At 36.0% G+C, this 20,990-nt stretch overlaps 2 protein-coding genes across 7 annotated transcripts in view; one reads left to right on the forward strand and one right to left on the reverse strand.

The window, feature by feature from the left end:
- Positions 1-20,623, reverse strand: part of LOC149775909 (carboxypeptidase M-like) — a 98,818-nt gene extending 78,195 nt beyond the window's left edge. Inside the window, exons 1-2 of one of the 6 annotated variants that reach the window (XM_089943896.1) lie at positions 20,528-20,623; positions 3,395-3,518 (exon numbers count right to left, since the gene is read on the reverse strand). The gene's annotated coding sequence lies outside the window, so the exon portion shown is untranslated. The other 5 variants (XM_089943894.1, XM_089943895.1, XM_089943901.1 and 2 more) reach the window with 5 other exon arrangements.
- LOC149775910 (uncharacterized) lies at positions 1,109-14,901 on the forward strand. Its single transcript, XM_089943535.1, has 4 exons — positions 1,109-1,256; positions 13,159-13,260; positions 13,916-14,035; positions 14,279-14,901. Exons 1-4 carry the CDS (start codon positions 1,109-1,111, stop codon positions 14,899-14,901), a joined length of 993 nt encoding a protein of 330 aa, XP_089799661.1.
- Positions 20,624-20,990: the final 367 nt, after the last annotated feature.

Genomic DNA, 20,990 nt, shown 5'->3' on the forward strand with positions numbered 1-20,990 from the left:
AATTACAGTATGATAGGGACACATGTCCATTTCCAATACTTTCTCCATTGTCAGTTTATAGTTGTACCCTGGTGGTTTTTATATCAGTTTTATATAATCCTCTTGTGCTAACTCTTCTGATTACTGATGATTCCATCTGTACTGAAGGTTGTGGATTCTGACACATGGAAGTTTCTGATGTATTGCCTGGAATGTATCTTCTAGATTTTAAGACTGGAATGATAAGTGCTGCAATTGCTGTATTTAGTTTTGTCTTTTAATTTAGCTTCATCCTGTTCATGATCGGATGATTGGAGTCTGGTTGTGTACAAATCAGTTCCTTCTGTAACTGATTTTAATGGCGTGGTTATCAGTCTACAAAATTTGCTTTAACCGATATTTTGTTCTGCACATCTTGTACTTGCAAATGAGAGTGTTCCTGATGAATCTATAGTGGTGCATCTGGTTGTGTGCATACTGATTTCCTCCTAACAACTGGTTTGAGTAAGGTCTGAGTACCCTGACAGTCCCTTGTATTTTTATCCTTTGACATGCTTGTGTTTTGTATTTTCTGGTTTTCTTGGCACATATATTCTGTACATGCTGTATCCACTTAAAACAGTGCAAATCATTAGAGTGAAGTAACGAGTGTCTCTTCTAATCTTGCTACATGGGCCTGGAGGTCAGCAATCCTTACTGTAGGACTGTGGAGGTCTGGTAATGGGTTCCATGGGACTTAAAAGAAACCAGCAGAGCATATATTAAGATACTGGGGTTTCAACCATATTATTTTTTACTTACCTTACTTTACAACAGTTATTTTCTCTATCAGGTGAACTCTGGAGTAGATGTCAGGTTTTCAGCTTGCGTTTGTTTTACCTGTTTGCTCACTTTTGTTTTTACATTTTGTGATAAAGTGGTACAGCCAGGCATGGTGCTTAGTGCCTTGCACATGAAGCTTAAATGTGGTTACAAATAAAGTAATCATCACCACATGAGATCCGTACTGAACCCTGGACATAGTTCTATGTTGAATGGAAGTATAAACTTGGTTTAACTCAGTATCAAGCATCAGGGTGATAAATTAAGACACTGTACAACCAATAAGCACTCTAGTACTAAGAGAATTATGAAAAACCTGCATGTATCCAGGAATGGCTGCCATATTGGATTCTTGTTCCTGAGTACTAGTCTCAACCTCAAAGGAATCTATTTGTCCATATCAGGAAAGTCAGAGTGGCTGAATCCAGAGAATGAACTTGAAAGTGAATTCCACAGTAATGTTAACTGACTCATATTGGTTTTAGTGTTTTCTGTGAAAAGTTAAAAATCTAAATTCAAAAATGGATGCGTAAAGCTGGATTCTGTATCAAGTGGAGGCAAGATTTTCCAAAAAGAAAAACTTTACCAAGGATTGAACTGTTATAATCTTCATGGTTCCAAATATGAAAAGTATGCATTCTTTTATGCAAACTTTGATGTCCCAGTGATCCCTGTCTAATGGTACTTGCATCCATGACTACACAGATAAAACCATTTTAAAAGATATTTTTGGGGATAATGGAACTGGAGTATGGCAATTAACTCATTAACCCCTGGCATCGCATTTATGCATCAATTGGTAGCAGCAGCCTACTGCCAAGCTCTGTAGCGTCAAGGTCATGTATGATAAACTAAAGTAGGTGATATTATAGAAAGGTAGTATGTGTGTGTGTGTGTGTGATTTGAATTTTTAACGTAGCTTTAACAATTTTTCAGTCATATCGCTACGATGTCTGCAGTGTGACAGTTTATAGTGACGTCTAGCACTGGGGCATCATGCCACAGACATGTAGCATGATGTCCCATCCAGTCACATTATCCTGACACCAGTCCAACCAGTCCTAACACTAACCTCTTAATGCTGAGCGCCAAGCGAAGCAGCTGTTAGTACCATTTTTGTAAGTCTTCGGTATGACTTGGCCAGGGATTGAACCCACGACCTCCTGCATCCAAGGCATACCACTAGGCCACTGGAGCAGTGTGTATAGAAAGGTAGATGTAGCTCTACAATGATACCAAATAATCTGGAATTTCTAGTTGCACTACAAAATACAGAGGGAAAAACCTCATTTTTTTGGACCCCGATTTTTTCCACCCAAAAATCGCCTGTGGTCAGAATTTGATTATGTGTCTCGATTCTAGACTTGTTGGCCTCAGATCTAATGCAGACTGGTCTGAACTTCACACAGATAGATGAAACTTTGCAAAAAGTAGGATAAGATGGGCATTTGAAATAGAGAGTGGTCTCGATATGAAAATGATGGGTCCATTCAAGCAACAACAAAAAAAAAAGAACTCCAACTTCTACCCTTCTGCTCATGTGCAAGTGAAATAGCCAACGAAAAATGATGTTTCTAACACAACTAGGCATTAGGGTAATGGGAAATCTCTTGGAGTCGATGTATTAGGAAGTATTCAGAAATAGCACCCAAAATGTGTTTTCTACTCACATTTCAATCGAAAACGACAAAAACCTCCAGGGGTTAATGAGTTAATATGTAAAAGAGTAATTTGCCTGGGATGTAACTGAAAAATTCAAAGACCTGTCATGCAGATAAAGTCACTATTATGTTTGAATGTGTTTAATGACACGAGAAGCCATGACAACATTAACATTTAGTAGACCTGCTGACAAAATCTTTCCACACCCAAGTTTTCAAAATTTAGTAAACCTGGGAATAATTTTTTTTTAATGTTGCATTTTTATTATAAACTTAAAACCCTTTAATGCTTAATGATGCCATTTGTCACAAAACCCTTTAATGTATAATGACACCACATGACACCAAACCCTTTATTGTATAATTAGTCCTTTCATGTCAAATCCATTGGTGGCCCGAGTGGGTGTGTGGTCTAAAGTGCTCACCATCACGGATCACTGCCGTCTCACCTCTGTCTGCTTGGGTTCGAGTCTCGGGGTCGGCCAATGTGGGTACGCGAGAAAGCTTGCCAGTAGCTTCTCATGGGTTGGTGGTTCTTTCCTGGGTTTTCCTCCTGGACCACCATTTATACTGGCTGCCATGTATAGTCTATCTTGTGCTCAAAATGGCATTAAACCCTAGAACAACAACAATTTCAAATCAGATTAAGATACCCAGTACTACCAAATTTAAGTCTTTGTATGTGTAACTATCACTAATATGTCACTTCATGTGCGAGATTTGGACTTTTAATGCAGCTTTAATAATTTTTCAGTAATATCACTACAATGTCTGCAGTGTGGCAGTTTATAGTGATGTCTAGCATTGGGGCATCATGCAACAGACATGTAGCATGATGTCCCACAGTGACATTATCCAGATGACAGGCTGACCAGTCCTAATACTAACCTCTTAATGCTGAGTACCTAGCAAGGCAGGTGTTAGTACTGTACCATATTTTTTACAAGTCTTTGGTATGACTCAGCTAGAGTTCAAACCAGCGACCTCCCGCATCCGTTGTGTATGATCTAACCACTAGGCCACCGGAACAGTTCTAATACATCTGAGAGAATGAACCTAGAAAAGAAATATGAAGAAAATCATTAGTGTTTTTGCAGGATTAATGCATTTGCAGACTTCAATCTACTCTCTTCTGTTATATGTGAACAATGTATCTGCTGTTAGTAAACATGATTTGCATCTAGCGCTTTGCAATGTGAAGTCATTTTATAATAGTACAGTTGAACAATTTTTGTACCGGTTATATACACGGGAATATGCCATTCTTTGAACTAGTCTAGTTTACTGTTATCAAAGAGGAATAACAGAGCAAACTTTAAATGAAATGAGGCTAAATGCTAAATATAACTTACAGATATGTGTACACTTCTTATGTTAATATCTGTCATTAAGGCAAAAAGATATGACCAAAAGTCATCAATTTCTCAAAATATGGACTTTTGGTATTTTTAAAAAACATCTACTCATTATTTGTAATAATAATCGGCACGAAAAACACACAAATGAAGACATCAAATATGCATCTATTTTTATAAACAAGGAAAAACGATTAGTAACAAGGTATGCAAATTCTACTCAACACCACAAACTGATAGTGCATTTTTATTGTGCTAAAATTACGATTTTCCCCTAGAGACTGTGTGTGATTAGTATTTTTAAGGTACCTTTAAGTTTTTCAGTAATACTGCTGTGATATCTACAGCGTGGCAGTTTATAGTGATGGCTAGCACTGGGGCATCAAGCTGCAGACATGTAGCATTATGTCCCACCCAGTCACATTATCCTGAAACCAGGCCAAACAGTCCTAACACTAACCTCTTAATGCTGAATACCAAGCAAGGTGGCAGCAAGTTAGTTCATTTTTATAAGTCTCTGGTATGACTCAACTGTGGTTCAAACCCACAACATCCCACATTTGAGGTAGACACTCAAACCACTTAGACTACCAGAACAGATATCATTGGATAAAATTGTCTGAATATATTTAAAATTCTAATTAATATCATACATCATTTTTTAATCATTGCAGTTCATAATTTGTTGAATTTCACAAGAAAGGTGATGCACAACAGCGAGTCTCTCAATAACTGAATTAAGCACGAATATTAAAAAATCTAATATAATCATTCATTATACTAAATAATCAGTGTTATCAAAGACATGTTAGAACCTTTCTTTTCAGTCAAAAACAATTTAATTAATGCTCCCAAGAATACATTTCAAGTTGCTTCTGCACTGATAATGAGATGGTAGGATAGTTGGTTTTAATATTTTGAAAATTCAACACTTTGTGGTATAGACTATTCAGAGGAAAGATAAAACTAAGCAAACACCATACTTCTTCATTAATAAGGGATACAGAAAAGGGATGACTTGATTTTATATTGGTCTCTGGATAACTCACTCAACAAAAACATTAATCATAGTACATGCATATAAAAGTATATAAAGATACATGCAACATATTATCATTCAATTTCCAGTTTCATGATTTCGCTGAAAACAAAATGTTGTGGTTGTATTTGGTGGAATTTTAACAATCCATCAAAATGAATTAAAAATGTTTTCTGTTCTCAATCATAAAAGAAAAAATTCAAAGAATGACTGATTCAGCAAGAACGGAGTAAGCTAAGTATTAATTATTCCTGAAAAATATTTAAATTTGTCATGATTTTTACACACTATAGATTGAATCTTGTTGCCATAACAACCAACCAATTCATCCCCTGAATGCTAAAATAAAGTATACCCGATACCAATTCAGTGTTCACAAAAATATGTCCCACTATATAGAAAATTTTACTGAACAGTAAGTAAATTGGGATGCAAAATTACTGAATAATTTGATAAATCCTGTGTAAAAACCAGTTTAACCTCTAGACTAATATGCAGTAAAAGGTTAAGTGTGAACTATACAAAATCATTAGCAAAATAATTTTCAAATTTGTTATTCCTATATTTTTACATGTAAAAAATGTCTTATCTTTCACATAAAAATACAAAATTTCTCATCGTGCCATGTGATGCTTGATTTTTTGTGCCTATTTAAGTTACACTGTATATGCAGCATATGTGTGTGTGTGTGTGAGAGAGAGAGAGAGAGAGAGACTTGGATTTAACAGTTTTTCAGTCATATTTAACAGTTTTTCGGTCATATTGCTATGATGTCTGCAGAGTGACAGCTTATAGTGATGTCTAGCACTGGGGCCTCATGCCCACGACATGTAGCATGACGTCCCAAACAGCCGCATTATCCTGACACCAGGCTGAGCAAGTCCTAACACTAACCTCTTGATGGTGAATGCCTTAGCTTAGCAAGGCAGCTGTTAGTACCAGTTTTATAAGTCTTTGGTACGACTAGGCTAGGGTTCAAACCTGCAACCTCCTGCATCCAAGGCAGATGATCTAACCACTAGGCCACCAGAGTGGTCACATGCAGCATGAAAAACAAGAACTGTGTGAGCCTGAACTAATAAGCGGAAAATGCAATACATTTCATACATGGAAATTATGTTTTGCTTAAGAAATCTTGAAAACAGTGATAAACATCTTGTGATGCAATCCTGAAAAAGGAAATTTCAAGAACATAATTTACTTTAACATGTCATCCCAATCCTACTGCTCTCTTGTCACTGATTTGTATATTATCAGTCAATGAATAGAGTTAAAAGTGAGGCAAAATATTGAAAAAGGTACATACAGGCTTGTGGGAGGGGGGCCCCAGGCCAGTAAGGAGATGTAACCCTGGTTGTGAACCCCCTCATCAGCCATGCAAAGGTGTCAGGTCAGATTTCTTAAGCAAAACATAATTTTAAATGGGGGGGGGCAACAGGGGATATATCCCCTTAAGGACCTGGGCTGAACAATGCAATAATTTTATAAAAGATTTTTTTTTTTAACAAGAACTCAGAGAGGCTTAGGTGTTTCTTAACCCAGAGCCTGTGATCGCTCTCTACAGCCCTGGGTACATAAAAGTATGCTAAAAGAGTTAATTTAAATTCCTATGATTCTAATCAAGAGACAGTTTAGCACATAATACAAAGAAATTGTTTTTTTTAAAGCATTAATACTGGATAGATTATCATGTGATACAAAATGCATGATATTTTAAGTGGCAAATAGGCCACTCTTATCCCAATTTTCATACCACATGATGAAATACATACCTGGCTTTAATGTAGGAAATGAAACTATCCTATATTTATTACATCTGATAAGAATACTCATTTTCATCTATATTTGTCAGTGTTCTTTAAATTTTGTTTAAAAATATACAGTATAACAGGAGTACTGCCCTTGCACATACTTAGTACATACACTATGTATGTATGTATGTATGTATGTATGTATGTATGTATGTATGTATGTATGTATGTATGTATGTATGTATTTATGTATGCATGTATGTATGTATGTAAATATTAGGCTAAAACTGCATGTCAAAACATGAAACATGTTGTACTGTGGTACTGCTGAACATAACTGTGATATGGACCATGATATACAACAGTTATATAAGGAGCCAGCAATTTACTTTCCAGGGGCATTTTTTCACATTTCTGAATCTCAAATAGCTGGAAAAATATTTTGCTCCCATTTAAAGCAAGAAATAAATCCTCTCATTATATCTATTAAATTATTTGGAAAAAAAATATTTATCTTCAGAGAAAAGAAAACAAAGAAAACAAAATACACTGACTGGAAAAAAGTTGAAACCCCACTCTCAGAAAATTAAATCATCAAGTATGATGATCGAGTGTGTGCAGTGTTATAATTTATAGTGAGGTCTAGCACTGGGGCATCATGCCGCAGTCACATTATCCTGACTCCAGCCTGACCAGTCCTAACACTTACCTCTTAATGCTGAGTGCCAAACAAGGCAGCTGTTAATACCATTTTTGTACGTCTTTGGTATGACTCGACCGGGGATCGAACCCATGACCTCCTACATCCGAGGTGGATGCTCTAACCAGAGTCAAGTGATATGTGTATGTTAAGTAAACATTGTATAATTTGTCTTCTAAATAGTGTACCTAATGTGGGATGATTAAGCTTATACTACAGATGAAACCCTACAAAAGACATTGTGCTGATATCTGAGTGCTTCTTAATAAAAACAGTGCTGACACAGCAGCCTATAATTTACCTGCTATACTATTTAAGGAGTGGGATGACAACAACCAGGCAAGATATTTATCACAGATGGCAAGTAAATATAAAACAAAGATTAAACAAATGAGAACATATTTAATAGGCTAAAAAAACAATAATGTAAAATTTTGAGATGATTCTCAGTCCTTTAGACCCTTTTGGTAACCTAGTTATCTCACTCTTTTATTAGGTATTTACTACATCCGGTAGTTAATGAAGCCACTGGACAAGAAGATTACTGCTATGGTCACTTACGAATCCATCTTTGCTAAGTGTTTTGTATTTAACTAGGTTAACCATGACACAGTGCCGAGTGAGTTCATCCCCTCACACAGTATACAATTACTATGTGGGGAAAAAGACTATGCAAATACATATGCATACAGTGACACAGTAAAGAAAATTCTCTGTCGTTCTGTATATATTCATAAAAACTCCAGTCTCAACACTATGTAGAAAATAATTACTAGACCGAAACCAGAGAACCATCACAACACATTATTTTATACATCTATTATACATTACAGCATTTTTTATTTTTTGTATTTAAATAAACAAAGTAAATACAAAACTTTTATACAAAAATTCAAATATATTAATTGTCCATTTGTAACAAACATGATATAGCATGATTAAAACAACCTAGCATATACACATAACACATATGATACATTAGACTGATCCTTGGCCAAGATGACTAAAATTTAGGAACCATGATACAGGACCTAGTGTCTGTGGAGGGAAGTACATGTATATGTCATACAGAAACAAACCAGGAAGGAAAACAAAGGGACAAGCTCCAAGGACCTTAATTTTATGAGTATGACAAGCCATAAAATTAAAAAAAAAATACAAATAGCAAAGAGCAACCCCTGAAAAAAGAATAATAAATACTTTTAATTCAAACCCTTTTTGCTTTGTTAAACAAAAAAACACCTCCACTATAGGGGATACAGAAACACATGAAAGCCAATAAAATTTTGGGATGGCTTGGGGAGGCACTTTAACTCATTCAGCCCCAATCCCGCATGTAGGTGTGACGAGGCTGTACCCTATTTCCGACCTCTGCAGCATCAAGGTCATTTAAGATACACCAAAGTGGCTGGTATTACAAAACAGCAGACAGATATAGCTCTACAATGATACCAAAAAATCTGGAAGTTCTAGTTGCACTACAAAATACAAAGGGAAAAACCTCGTTCTTTGGACCCATTTATTTTCACCCAAAATTTGCTCGTGGTTGGGATGCAATTTTGTGTCTGGATTTTAGACCTTTTGGCCTCAGATCCAAGGCAGACAGGTCTGAACTGCACACAGACAGGTGAACCTTTGCAAAAACTAGGATAAGGTGGGCAATTGGAATAAAGAGTGGTCTCCATACAAAAATGATGGGTCCATTAAGAAGAAAAAAAATAAAGAAAAAAATCCAATTTTTACCCTTCTGCTCATGCGAAAGAAAAAAACCAATGAAAAACAACGTTTCTAATTCAACTAGGCATTAGTATCATGGAAAATCTGTTGAAAGCCAATGTATTACACTGTATTCAGAAATAGCCCCCAAAATGTCTTTCCTACATGTTTTTCAGGCGAAAACGAAAAAAAACCTTTGGGGCCAAATGAGTTAAAGGCAGACAGCTTAATATAACTAAAGAACAAAGAAGTGCCCACAAATAAAACAGTATAAGGACTTTGTTAAATGGTCTAGCTGTTGTGGAACATGATCAGTGGATTATAGATCAATATGACTAAAATACGCAATGGAAAAATGGAATGCAATGAAAATAAAATAAATAATTAAAATTATTTTTGTTTGTTTTTAATATTTTTATTGAAATGAATCAAAACAGTTTTTTATACATCAAATGCATACATATTTGTTTGAATTACACAACAGAAAATAAAATTAATTTTCAAAACCGACAATAATAATTATGAAACATTCCCTTTTGAAAAAGTATGCAATCAGTGTATTCAAATGGAAACGATCATATCAAATAATGTTCAATGCTTAATTTTTTGATAGTATAAAGCTTTAGCACAATCTAAACAAAGTATGCAGTGGAAAATTTTGTAAGTGATTTTTTTAAATTAAGGAAGGATAACAGAAGGATTTCATCACCAGATGCATATTCTAAATGTTTTACATAATACAGAACATAATCACCAATAACAGCTCATAAATGACTTACTGAAATAAAATGCTACTTTCAACATTCAGTTTAACTGTAATTCATCTTTTGTTTTAATGTTTGTGTTGTTATTGTTGTTGATTTGAAAAGGAATTGTTTGTTCAATATTTTATTATTCCCAAATTATCTTCGACATTGATTTTAAAAATTCAATTACAAGTATCTACACAAGTTATACACATACAATTTGATATATGATTGTATCTAACAATTATCCGTTAATTACTTTATCGTGCATTTATTTTGGGCGTTTAATTTGAAAGTTTGCCCATGGCAAGAAATATAATTTCATTCACTTCATTCTGTTTTGCATTTGGTGAACGTTGACCTGCGGCAATACACCTACCAGAAATGCTTCATGCGCAACCTTTATAAACTGAAGAGTTTGGAAAGAAAGGACAGATAATGAGGTTACCAAAAGGGGCTATAAAGGGATACTTGTACTTAATGCATTAAAATACAGTAGTAAATAGCTCACAAAATGATTTGCTTTTCCTTCATTTTTTTGTAATAGAAAAATTTTGCAAAATGCATTTGGTCCGAATATCTTTCACAACATACCATACAGCAGCACTGTGAGCATATATATCAAACATGTGGCTAAACATTCATAAATGTAATTATGTGTGTAATATTCAAGAAAGAAGTCAATGTAAGGATGAATGAAAAAAGTGAATAGAATATGGTCATAGGTTTCTTTTCAAGGCACATTTGTTGAGGCTAAAATAAATGTCTTTCCTTCACACTGGTTTAAAATTAAGGTAAGTAGTTAGGATTTTTTTTTTTTAAACTACATTTATGATAATGATTAGTATATACAATGTGCAAGTCAGTGCATCAAGTACTGGGCTAATCTGGCTCCATTTGAATCACAAATCAATTTCAGGAGAAAAAAAATTAACAATTTGGTTGTTGTGGAGGTGATGATGGGACTTTGTGTTTAAGATGGAAACAATTTTTATTTTATTTTATTTCTTAGAGTAAAATGATTGGTTTTCGTCAAGATCACACTGGGTGTATATGACCGTTAACAAGTACCTAGTTTATATAAGCTTCGTGAAGATGATCACATAACCCCTTGTTTACATTTTAGGAGACCATATAACCTATATTTTGGAGAATTATTCTCAACAGAAACCAGGCTGTTACACTGGAAGTTGTATGTTGTGCTGTTTGGAGTTATTTTAAATTGCCTGGATTGGAATTATTTCAAATTACTTGGATTCAAAAGGATTAATTCTGTTATTTTTCTGGAAAATATATGTGCTGATGTGAGATTCTTAATCAAAGACAGTTCTTATAAGAAATTTATTTTGATTTCCAAAACCAGAATGATAATTCTTGTTTCTACAAGGAACTGGAGACTTCAACACTACAGACTGCAGCATACATCATCTTCCATCTTGGATTCTTCATTGGGATTCGAACTTGAAATCAGTAGAACATTTTGTTATTAGGACTTGTATTCAGCAATTATTCTTGGATTTGATTCTATAAAACCGTAAGTTCATATTCTTTCATTTTTACATAATTTTTCCACGGAAATAAATTACTGAACTTTGAAATGCTATGTATATCTGATTTAATTCATATTTATTTTACTTTAATTGTTTGTCAGTTTTAAATTTTTTATTCTTATATATGCTAATATAATGTAAATTTATTCACTGGAGATATTTTTCCCGAAAATTGGTTGACCTGAATCATTCTTTTCATAAACACCAGGTGTTGGCCTGGATGCTGACCTTGATTCAAAATTAGTAAACAAAGTTCTATTTTTATTTTAAAATGATTGGTTGTTGTCAAGGTGATGATGGGGCTTTGGGTTTAAGAAGTAAACAATTTTAAAAAAAAGATTATTTCTTAGAGAAAATTATTGGTCTAATCAAGGCCATATTCTGTGTATGTGATATAAACATGATCACATGACCTCTCCTTTTGATTTCGCAACTGGGGGAACTTCGAAACTGCGTCTTATAATACAATATAACCTTTATTTTAGAGAGAGAGAGAGATCTCAGTTTGGAGCTTTTATACTGATGTCAAGTTATTTTGTTGTAGCCAGATTTTGAGCTACAATTTTCTTCAGACCAATTGGATTGCAAAAGGATTAATTCTTTTTTCTCTGGAAATATTTTGAGGAGTGCTCACACAGAAATTCTGGAAAGACATTGCTTACAAATTTAATTTGGATTTCCAACACTGGAGTGCCATTATTTGTATTTCTACAAGAAACTGTAGATAAGCACAGTACTGACTACAGCATACATCATTGTCATCCATCCTGGATTTTCCATCAGGATTTGAACTTGAAATTATTAGAACATTTGTTACTAGGACTTTTGCAAAATAATTCATGGATTATTCTTGGATTATGAACATTTACAGTCATGTTTTATGGGCAACAGAGAAATTAGGATGAACAGTATGATCTGAAAGACACTGCATTTTCTGTCATGTACATGGTGCAGGGGTTTCATTTGTTTTCTTTAGGCTGATGATCAACCCAAACTCATCACATGCTTTAGCAAAGCGGTCCATCAGTCGCTGTAGCTCAGCTTCTGTGTGAGTGGCCACAGCAGCATCGTCTGCGAAGAGCATGTCCCTGATGGTTACTTCACGCATTTTGCTTTTTGCCTTCAGTCATGCCAGGTTGAACGGTCTGCAATCTGATCGCGTGTGCAGGTAGATCCCTTCTGTGGATGTCCCAAAGGCGTGCTTGAGCAGGACTGCGAAAAAGATGCCGAAGAGCGTGGTAGCAAGGACGCAGCCCTGTTTCACTCCACTGCAGATGTCAAAGGGGTCAGATGTTGAGCATCATACTGCACTGTGCCTTTCATGTCATCGTGGAAGGACTGGATCATGCTTAGCAGCTTTGGAGGGCATCCAATTTTCGCCAGGACTGTGAAGAGTTCATCTCTGCTGACCAGATTGAATGCCTTGGTGAGGTCTATAATGGCCAGGAAAAGGGGTCTGTGTTGTTCTCTGCATTTCTCCTGTAGTTGCCTGATGGAGAAGATCATATCGATTGTGGACCACTCTGCGTGGAACCAGTACTGCGACTCTGGATACACTCTGTCAGCAAGCATCTGCAGTCTGTTCAGGATGACATGTGCGAAAAGTTTATATATATATGCTGTATTCATGTGACATCATCAGTTTTGGTGTGCGCCATATCAGATTACAAATGCCATGTGTATGGCAACAATACTAGTACGTTTCTTTCACGTTGTAAGTTTGGTTCAGCAACAATGGTAATCTTTTGTGCCATGTTCAGGCGTGGAAATCATGCTGACCGCGAGAAAGACTTGTCATACTTCAGACTTCCCACAGTACGGCAGAAATAAGGTGAACAGACACTACAGTTGTTGGAAGAAAGACAGCGTATGTGGCTTTCAAATATTGGAAGATCAGCAATTTTCCGTACACACGTGTATGTTCAGACCATTTTGTGAGTGGTAAGTTAACATGAAATTTGGAAACTTTTGTTATTGATATAGTAATATATCAAGATAGTGGATCCACCCCACTCCTTGATTTGCTTTGTTCTCTTAGTCAAGTTGATAGGAAACTGAAACTAGCATGACTAGATTGTAGCTACTAATAATCATAACTTATCTTTGTCTTAGGCTGTTGAATATCTGTATACAAAATTTCTCTCTCTTCTTTGTTAGACTATGTATATCTGTCTGTGGGTATACAGCCTTGCATGTAATTAATTTGTATGTACATTTGAACACTCTGTATACTGTCTATAGTTTGTAAATGACAAGCCACTGTTTCTTAATATGTAAATGTAAACCGCCACTAAATCAAATCTGTCAATGTCTACCATCAGCATCTTGATAAATTTTAATGATGTTAACCTTTTGTGTTATATTATAAATGGGATGTGACTGTAGATTGAAGTCCATGAGATTACAGTATGTTTTTATATTTAGGTGATAAATGTATTTGTAGATACACAAGCTGAAACAAAGAACTGAATGGTACACTAACTGTGTCACCAAATCACCAAATGAAAAAATGACTGTTAACATAGTATTATTTTCATTTTCAAACATGGTATTATTTTCATTTTCAAATGTTAATATAGTGTAAATTGCTTTGCAGGTAAACCTGCTGACCTGTATGACAAGACAAATGTTGACTGGGTACAGACCTTGAAGCTAGGTCATGTCAAAGTCTTGCCATCTCCATCAGCTGCCAGTGACAGATACAACAGAGTATTGGGTCACATCAAGAAACGAAAAGACTTGATGCTGCTGAAACCCATGTATCACTCCAGAACATACTGGTTGATAACCAAACATGCGAGACAGAAGAATCTGTGGATCACAACACAAGGAAGATCCAAACTGATAAAATGGGTCATAATCTGGAGGCAATTCAACAAGAGAAGACTGACTGTGGAAAACATGGAGCTGAAGTCAGAAATAGCCAGCCGTAAGATGACCGCAGAGAGTTTGGAGTGAGATGATGACAAAGTCAATGATCTGACTGGTTTGCCCACACACCACATCTTAATGCAAGCTTTTTCACTTATTTCTTCACACCTGACAGAGACTCATTTATCATCCTTGACAAAGTTTCAACAACTGATGCTAACATTAATGAAACTACGACTCAATTTTCTTGGGATAATATTCCAGTATGCACAGCCAACAGTGTTGAGAACATTTTTGAATACTCGTCATGTGCTGACTCGTTTACAGCCTCTTATAAGATGCCCTGAGAGAGAGGAGATCAAGAAGTCTATGCCCATGGAATTCAGGCATTACCTGAATGGTAAAGTTGTAGTAATTATCGACTGTTTTGAAGTCTTCACTGAAACCCCTTCAAATGCAGAAGCCAAAGCTCTGACCTGGTCTTCACACAAACACCATCATACAGTTAAATTTTTGATTGGTGTAACTCCACAAGAGATTCTCTTTTTCCTTTCCCAAGCATGGTGTGGCAGAGTGAGTGACAATTTTGTCACAGAAAACAGCGATTTTCTAAATAAACTGCTACCTGGAGATGTTATGGCAGATCGAGGTTTTGATGTAAAAGACAGCATAGGTGTTATGATGGCCTGTCAAAATGCCAGCTTTTACTAAAGGAAAAAAGCAAATGCCAGCTTTAGAGCTAGAGGGGTCAACAAAAATGAGCTCACCTTCACATTCATGTTGAAGGAGTAATAGGACTAATGAGACAAAAGTATACCTTTTTGTCTGGAACTGTGCTTATTGACCATTTGCAGACCACTGATGACAAAGGGTTGACAAATATTGATAAAGTTGCAAAAGTGTGTGCTACATTAACAAATGTGTCACCAAATATAGTATCATTTGATTAAAACTAATTATCCTATTGTCTAGGAATGTAGTAATGTGGGATATTGATGTATATAGAAATAGGAAGGGAGGTTTATTAATTTGGAATACATGAGAGAGAGGGAGCATAAAGTTCCTATGGCTGGTAAATGTAATGATTAAGTGTAGATGTGTGAGAAATTGTAACTGGAGAGTGAGAAAATTTGTTATAAATAGAACAAAAAGTATTTCACTTAAATTTTAAGAAACTGTGTTAAGCTATGGGCAATTTCAGAAGCATGTACCATTATAAATCTATCTTTCCTTCATTTGGACAGATACAACACTTCCGAGTCACCTGACTTTGCTAATCCTACTCTTGCTACATGATTGTACGCATTCAGGGCAATACCATTTTCCTTTTGGCTTTGATACAATGCCTACACAGTCAGAATGAAACCACTGAAAATGGTAATTTTGGTCATCACAGGCAACCATATGTCCATATTCCTCATCCTGGCAGAAGCACCATACAGTATATGATGGCTAGTGTACTGCATTGCTTGGTCCTGGTGTTGTCACTTTACTATTCTCGTAGTGGCAAATATGTAGGGTGTGACTGCTGGTCTATTGCACTGCTTGGTCCAGGTGTTGCCCCTTTACTATTCTGTAGCGGCAAGCGTGTATAACATCTGGCCAACAATTCTGGCAGAACTCCAACTCTGAACACATGGAGTGCTTTTGGAAGCATATCTTCCCAAAATGCATGGCATTTCTCAATCCTCTCAATATGAATTGATTGTCTTATCCAGACTACAAAGTCTGCATAATTTGTATCACATGCAAACAACTGGCATTGAACTTGGTAATAATACTCATGTCTTCTGTCAAGAGTTAGCCCATCATTGCAATCCCTCACAAGGAATGATTTTTCAAGGTCAGCTTTACTCAGGTCCATGTCTCTCATTGTATACGAACACTTGATCTCTAAAGATCCAACTCCACAACAGTCGCATAATGTGATGCCATCAGGTGATGCTCCAATCTCTGGATGAGTAATATGAATTACAAGACCAGAAGAACGAACTATGAAGTTTGTATGATTTTTCTTCATAACTTGTAAGTATTGATGATTGGCTTCACCTGCCCCTTGTTTATCTCAAGCAAAAAGTTGATCAACTCTGTCTCACTGACGGGTGGTACTTTCTTACGTTGTGTTACTCGGGAAGGAGTTGTTCGTGTTCCAAATTTGTCTTCTTCATCTGCACTAATGAGAAGTGGGTCTCAGCAACGGGTCTGTAATTGATTTGTTTCAGCTGTGCAGGCAGTAACAAGTAGGCTGGTGCTTGTGTTGCAGTTTTGGAGTCATGCAGTATCACTGTTGCTTCTACTGCAAATGTAAGTGATGCCACATGAGAACACACTTCACCCAAACCTGCCATACAGTCACAGTGTGCAGTGCAGATGGTCCCAGTCTTCTCTGCAATAATCCATGGTTGGGTGAACTTTTCTCTGTTTTTGTGAGAGAAGTACCTTTAAAAAAGTAAGGACAAAATTACAACAAGTTGATTTTTAACATGAATTCAAAATTAAAGTGGATCTGATATTTGCTTGCATGGAATACACAAAGATTACATTTCATCCAGTGGGTGAGAAAAAATGTGTCCTCTCAAGTGGCAAAGCCACAAGTGAAAATACTAGTTTTTTAATCCACATGGTTAATAACTAAAATCTGAAATTCTGGAGTGTATTTCAAATATGTATGCAAATGCTTGCATATGCACCAGTATTTCTGACATATCATGAAGACTGGCATCTAGGGCTGTCAACGGGTACCCGGGTACCCGACCGTATTGAAAAACCCGGGTACTGAAACGTAAACGCGGGTACCCGTAAAAAAAAATCGCCACACTTGCCAACCACTTCAAACAGGTGTGACAGCTATGGCTTTAATTAGAAACCAGATCCCTGCTTAATATAAATAAACAATACATCAGAGAGTCTGTTTGGATTAATAAAATTCATTGGCATTGTGCAACAGGACAAACCGTTATCCCCGAGGCATTATATACCAAGGTCAAAACATAGCATTGTTCTACAGGTAATAAACCTCTTTGTAGACGATAACTATTGATTGTGGGTGCTAAATGATCTGTACATTGCGTGCTCTTTTAATGAAATCCAGATGGATACCTTTGATTTCCGAACACACATGTCGAAGAAATCCCACAATTTATATTATGAACAATTATCACCTAGACACCTTGAAATCTTCGTACACACACACACACACACACACAAAGACGGTTTTAACGCATTACTCTTGACATGTGGTAAAGCTGCTTTACACGCATGCGTGGGTAATTCAAATCTGCAGTCAAAAGCCGATGAATAAATGTGGTCTGTTCTAACAAGGACTTACACTTTAAAAAAAGGTGAGTGTTCTAAAGGATTTAACGCGGCTGATCACAGTGATCATTAAAAGTTGGATTATACCTACCATCTGTGTACAAAGGTCATTCTAAATAAATTTATTAATTAATAGCGTGCGGTCAGATCATTCGCAGCTACATCGGTGCGGACGCATCAGACCGAGTAGTGCATTACACGGTTAGCCTCTATTGCCATATAAAATATTAAAGAAATGGGGATAACAATTAGTTGGTCTACGGTTGTACATGTCATTCATGTGCTAACGGGTACCCGTTAAATTTCGCAACGGGTACCCGGGTTGGTTTTTTGTGATTTTTGACAGCCCTACTGGCATCTAGACTACATATTTAACTATTTTTGTAGGTTGTGTAATATGTGTACATGCACTCATGAGCTATCAATCTACATAAACTGAAATATCAACATGCCAGGACGATTGTGGATGGGGGGAAGAGAGAGGATGGGTGGTGAAAAGACGAGAGAAGGGGTGGTTGAAACGAGAGAGAGAGAGATGATGATGATGATTATGTGTATATTACCTTTCCCCAACAACGTGGTATCCATTTTTCATGCACACAGCAACTTTTCTAACCCATCCAGAAGTAAATAGACTGTATGTATCGAGGCTTTTCCAGGCTTTCATTTCCTCTAAGGTATAGCTGCTCTTAGCATAAATCAGATAATTTATTATATATGGGTACTGAATGCATGGGAATAAGACCTCCGTAGTACTCCACTCCAACTTTGGTATTTGATAGAGATCTAAATCGTCTATCAGCCGGCATTTACTTAAATATCTTTCCTTTGATGTACTATCTAACGTGTCGATATATATCTGATTGTCTTTGATTTTCACTGGCTTTGATATTGTTATATACTCCAAGTCTGATTAGCAACCACAAGTATCGACTTCCGCTTGTAAACCAATAAGGTGGTGCACTAATGCATGCACATGAAATTCTGATGCCACTGAATATGGTGTATATATATATATATATATATATATCTATATATATATCTATATATATATATATATATATATATATATATATATATATATATATATATGTGTGTGTGTGTGTGTGTGTATATATATATATATATATATATATATATATATATATATATATCTTGCGTGTCTCACTTTGCTCCCATTTCTCTCTGTTCAGCTGTCACTCCTCCCTGTTGTGTCCAGAAGGAGAAGTCGCTATTCCCTAAAATTCAAGTCTAGCTTGACTGCTGTTTATATTTTGGGGATCAAGGTCTTACTGCTCAAATAACAGCGCTGGGTAGCAAGTTCCAATATTGATTAACAGTGGAATGATAAGTCAGATTTTCTGGGATATCTCACATACTTTCTTCAATATTAATATATTTTTATTTATTTCATTAAAGAAACATGCTTCAACTTAATCCGATTTCAGTATACCCCTGCTTATATTGCATTCCATGCAACTGAAAATTAAGCCAACAAAACTTGCCAAAAGGTCCATTTGCTTGTGTTGAGAATTTGAATTTATTAGAAAAAAGACATGAAAGTAAGTAAAGTCCGACTAAAACATGACTTTCATTTGCAGAAAAGCATCAATATGGGTTGCCAAGTGAGATTTTCCTGAAAATCTGACTTCTCGTTAGGATGTTAGTCAACAACTGAACAGACTTCACAGCCCCATTATTTAAGCATTAAGACCTCGACCCCCAAAATAAATATCAGTGTCAATATCTGACAGTGCAAGACTAACCTAAATATTGCAGTATACTTCATTGAAAGAAATGAGACATTACTACCATCATTTTTAGCCATTTCTTGATAAACAGAGAACCATCTCTCTGTAATGTACTGCGCATTACCAACGGGCTCTTAAGCAAGTACTACGTCTGAATCATTATGGCTTGGAGTGATTAAAGGATGAAAACTTGAAAGTAATGTCAGGTTCAGATGACTACTGTATTGCATAATTCAATATTTTTCTTTCGTTAGGAAAAGATCGATAAAAACAGTGGTTCTATAGCTCACATTTTACCCATGTCAACGTGTATTATTTTATATGTAGTACTCATACAATTCATACATAAATTGAGAGCCACGGCACTAATCCCCGTAAGAAGAAAAATAAATCATGATATAGCACATGTTGGTTTTGTTTTAGTGCTATGTCTTACTATCCTTGTATAGCGTGTTCCAATGTCGTTGACGTCGGAACGAGTAGTCAAAGTTTCAGGAATATCTCACATTTGGCAGTATATATCGACACTCTTCCACTAATTTAAGTGTAATTAATATATTTACTGCGCTGTCTTTATCCTGGTGGATTGAAAATATGACACTAGTAAATGGACGCATTTTCATGTTCCGTTGATATACATTTGAATTTGTTGCAATGTGACGGTAGTCGAGATATGCCAAAGTATGTTTAAGTAGAATCATGTGACAGATATGTTTCTTGAACAAAAGAAACATTGCTTTACAGTTCCAATGGGCATAATTAATATTTTTACTTGTTTCGTTAAAGAATAATATTTCAACTTAACTCGATTTCGGTATTCCCGGCTTTCATCGCTTTCCAGTCAACTGAAATGTAGGCCAACGAAACTTGAAAACAGATCCCTTTCTTTTGTGAGAATTTTAATTTATTAGACAAAAAGACATTAGAGTAATTCAAGTCTGACTAAAACATTATGACTTTACTTTGTAGAAAAGCGCCGTACTTTTAGTTGCCAGTAGTGTGAGATATTCCAGAAAATTTGACTTTTTGCGATCTTAGTACACCAAATACACAGTGCTGTTAGCTGGGCAGTAAGACCCTGACGCCCAATACATAAACATCAGCGGCAAGGTCTTACATGTAGGACTACTGTAACCCTTACCAAAATAACACCGTTCCGAAAAAATATGTAACATCCATGCATTCATACTGGGAGATTACAGTAACACAACACATAATCAGGCATGTACATGGAAAGAAAACGTGCATCCAGTAAGCCAAATATTATCTACCAAGCGTCATCAACTGGTTAGCAGAGGGACACAACAGTATCTTGCTGTGCACAGCCGTAATAAGAACCGGAAGTCCACAGATAGAACCACTGCCAAACATCCACACTGGAAACCAATTCAAGAGTAATTTCCCTTTATTAACAATTGTACAAAGAACAACAACAAAAGAGCTAATAAATGTTACCCCTGTCTCTTCAAGTAAAGTAAAATAACACTATTTCTTTGTAAAGTGAATTTTAACAATACTTCTTTTTAAAGTGATTTTTTTTCTTTTCGCGAACACTTTTCTCTCTCTCCCTCTCTCTCTCTCACACACACACACACACATGTAAAAGGTGTCAAGTGGGCGTACACTGAAAAATACCAGTCAAATGGGGACCTTATTAAATACTGGTCATGACCATGACAATTGCTGACATTTCTTACACAATACAACTAGGACTTTCTTATTCACACATGCCCA

This window comes from Sinohyriopsis cumingii, chromosome 19 (assembly GCF_028554795.1).
Source record: "Sinohyriopsis cumingii isolate HCF-2022 chromosome 19, ASM2855479v2, whole genome shotgun sequence".
Classification (NCBI taxonomy): Eukaryota; Metazoa; Mollusca; class Bivalvia; order Unionida; family Unionidae; genus Sinohyriopsis; species Sinohyriopsis cumingii.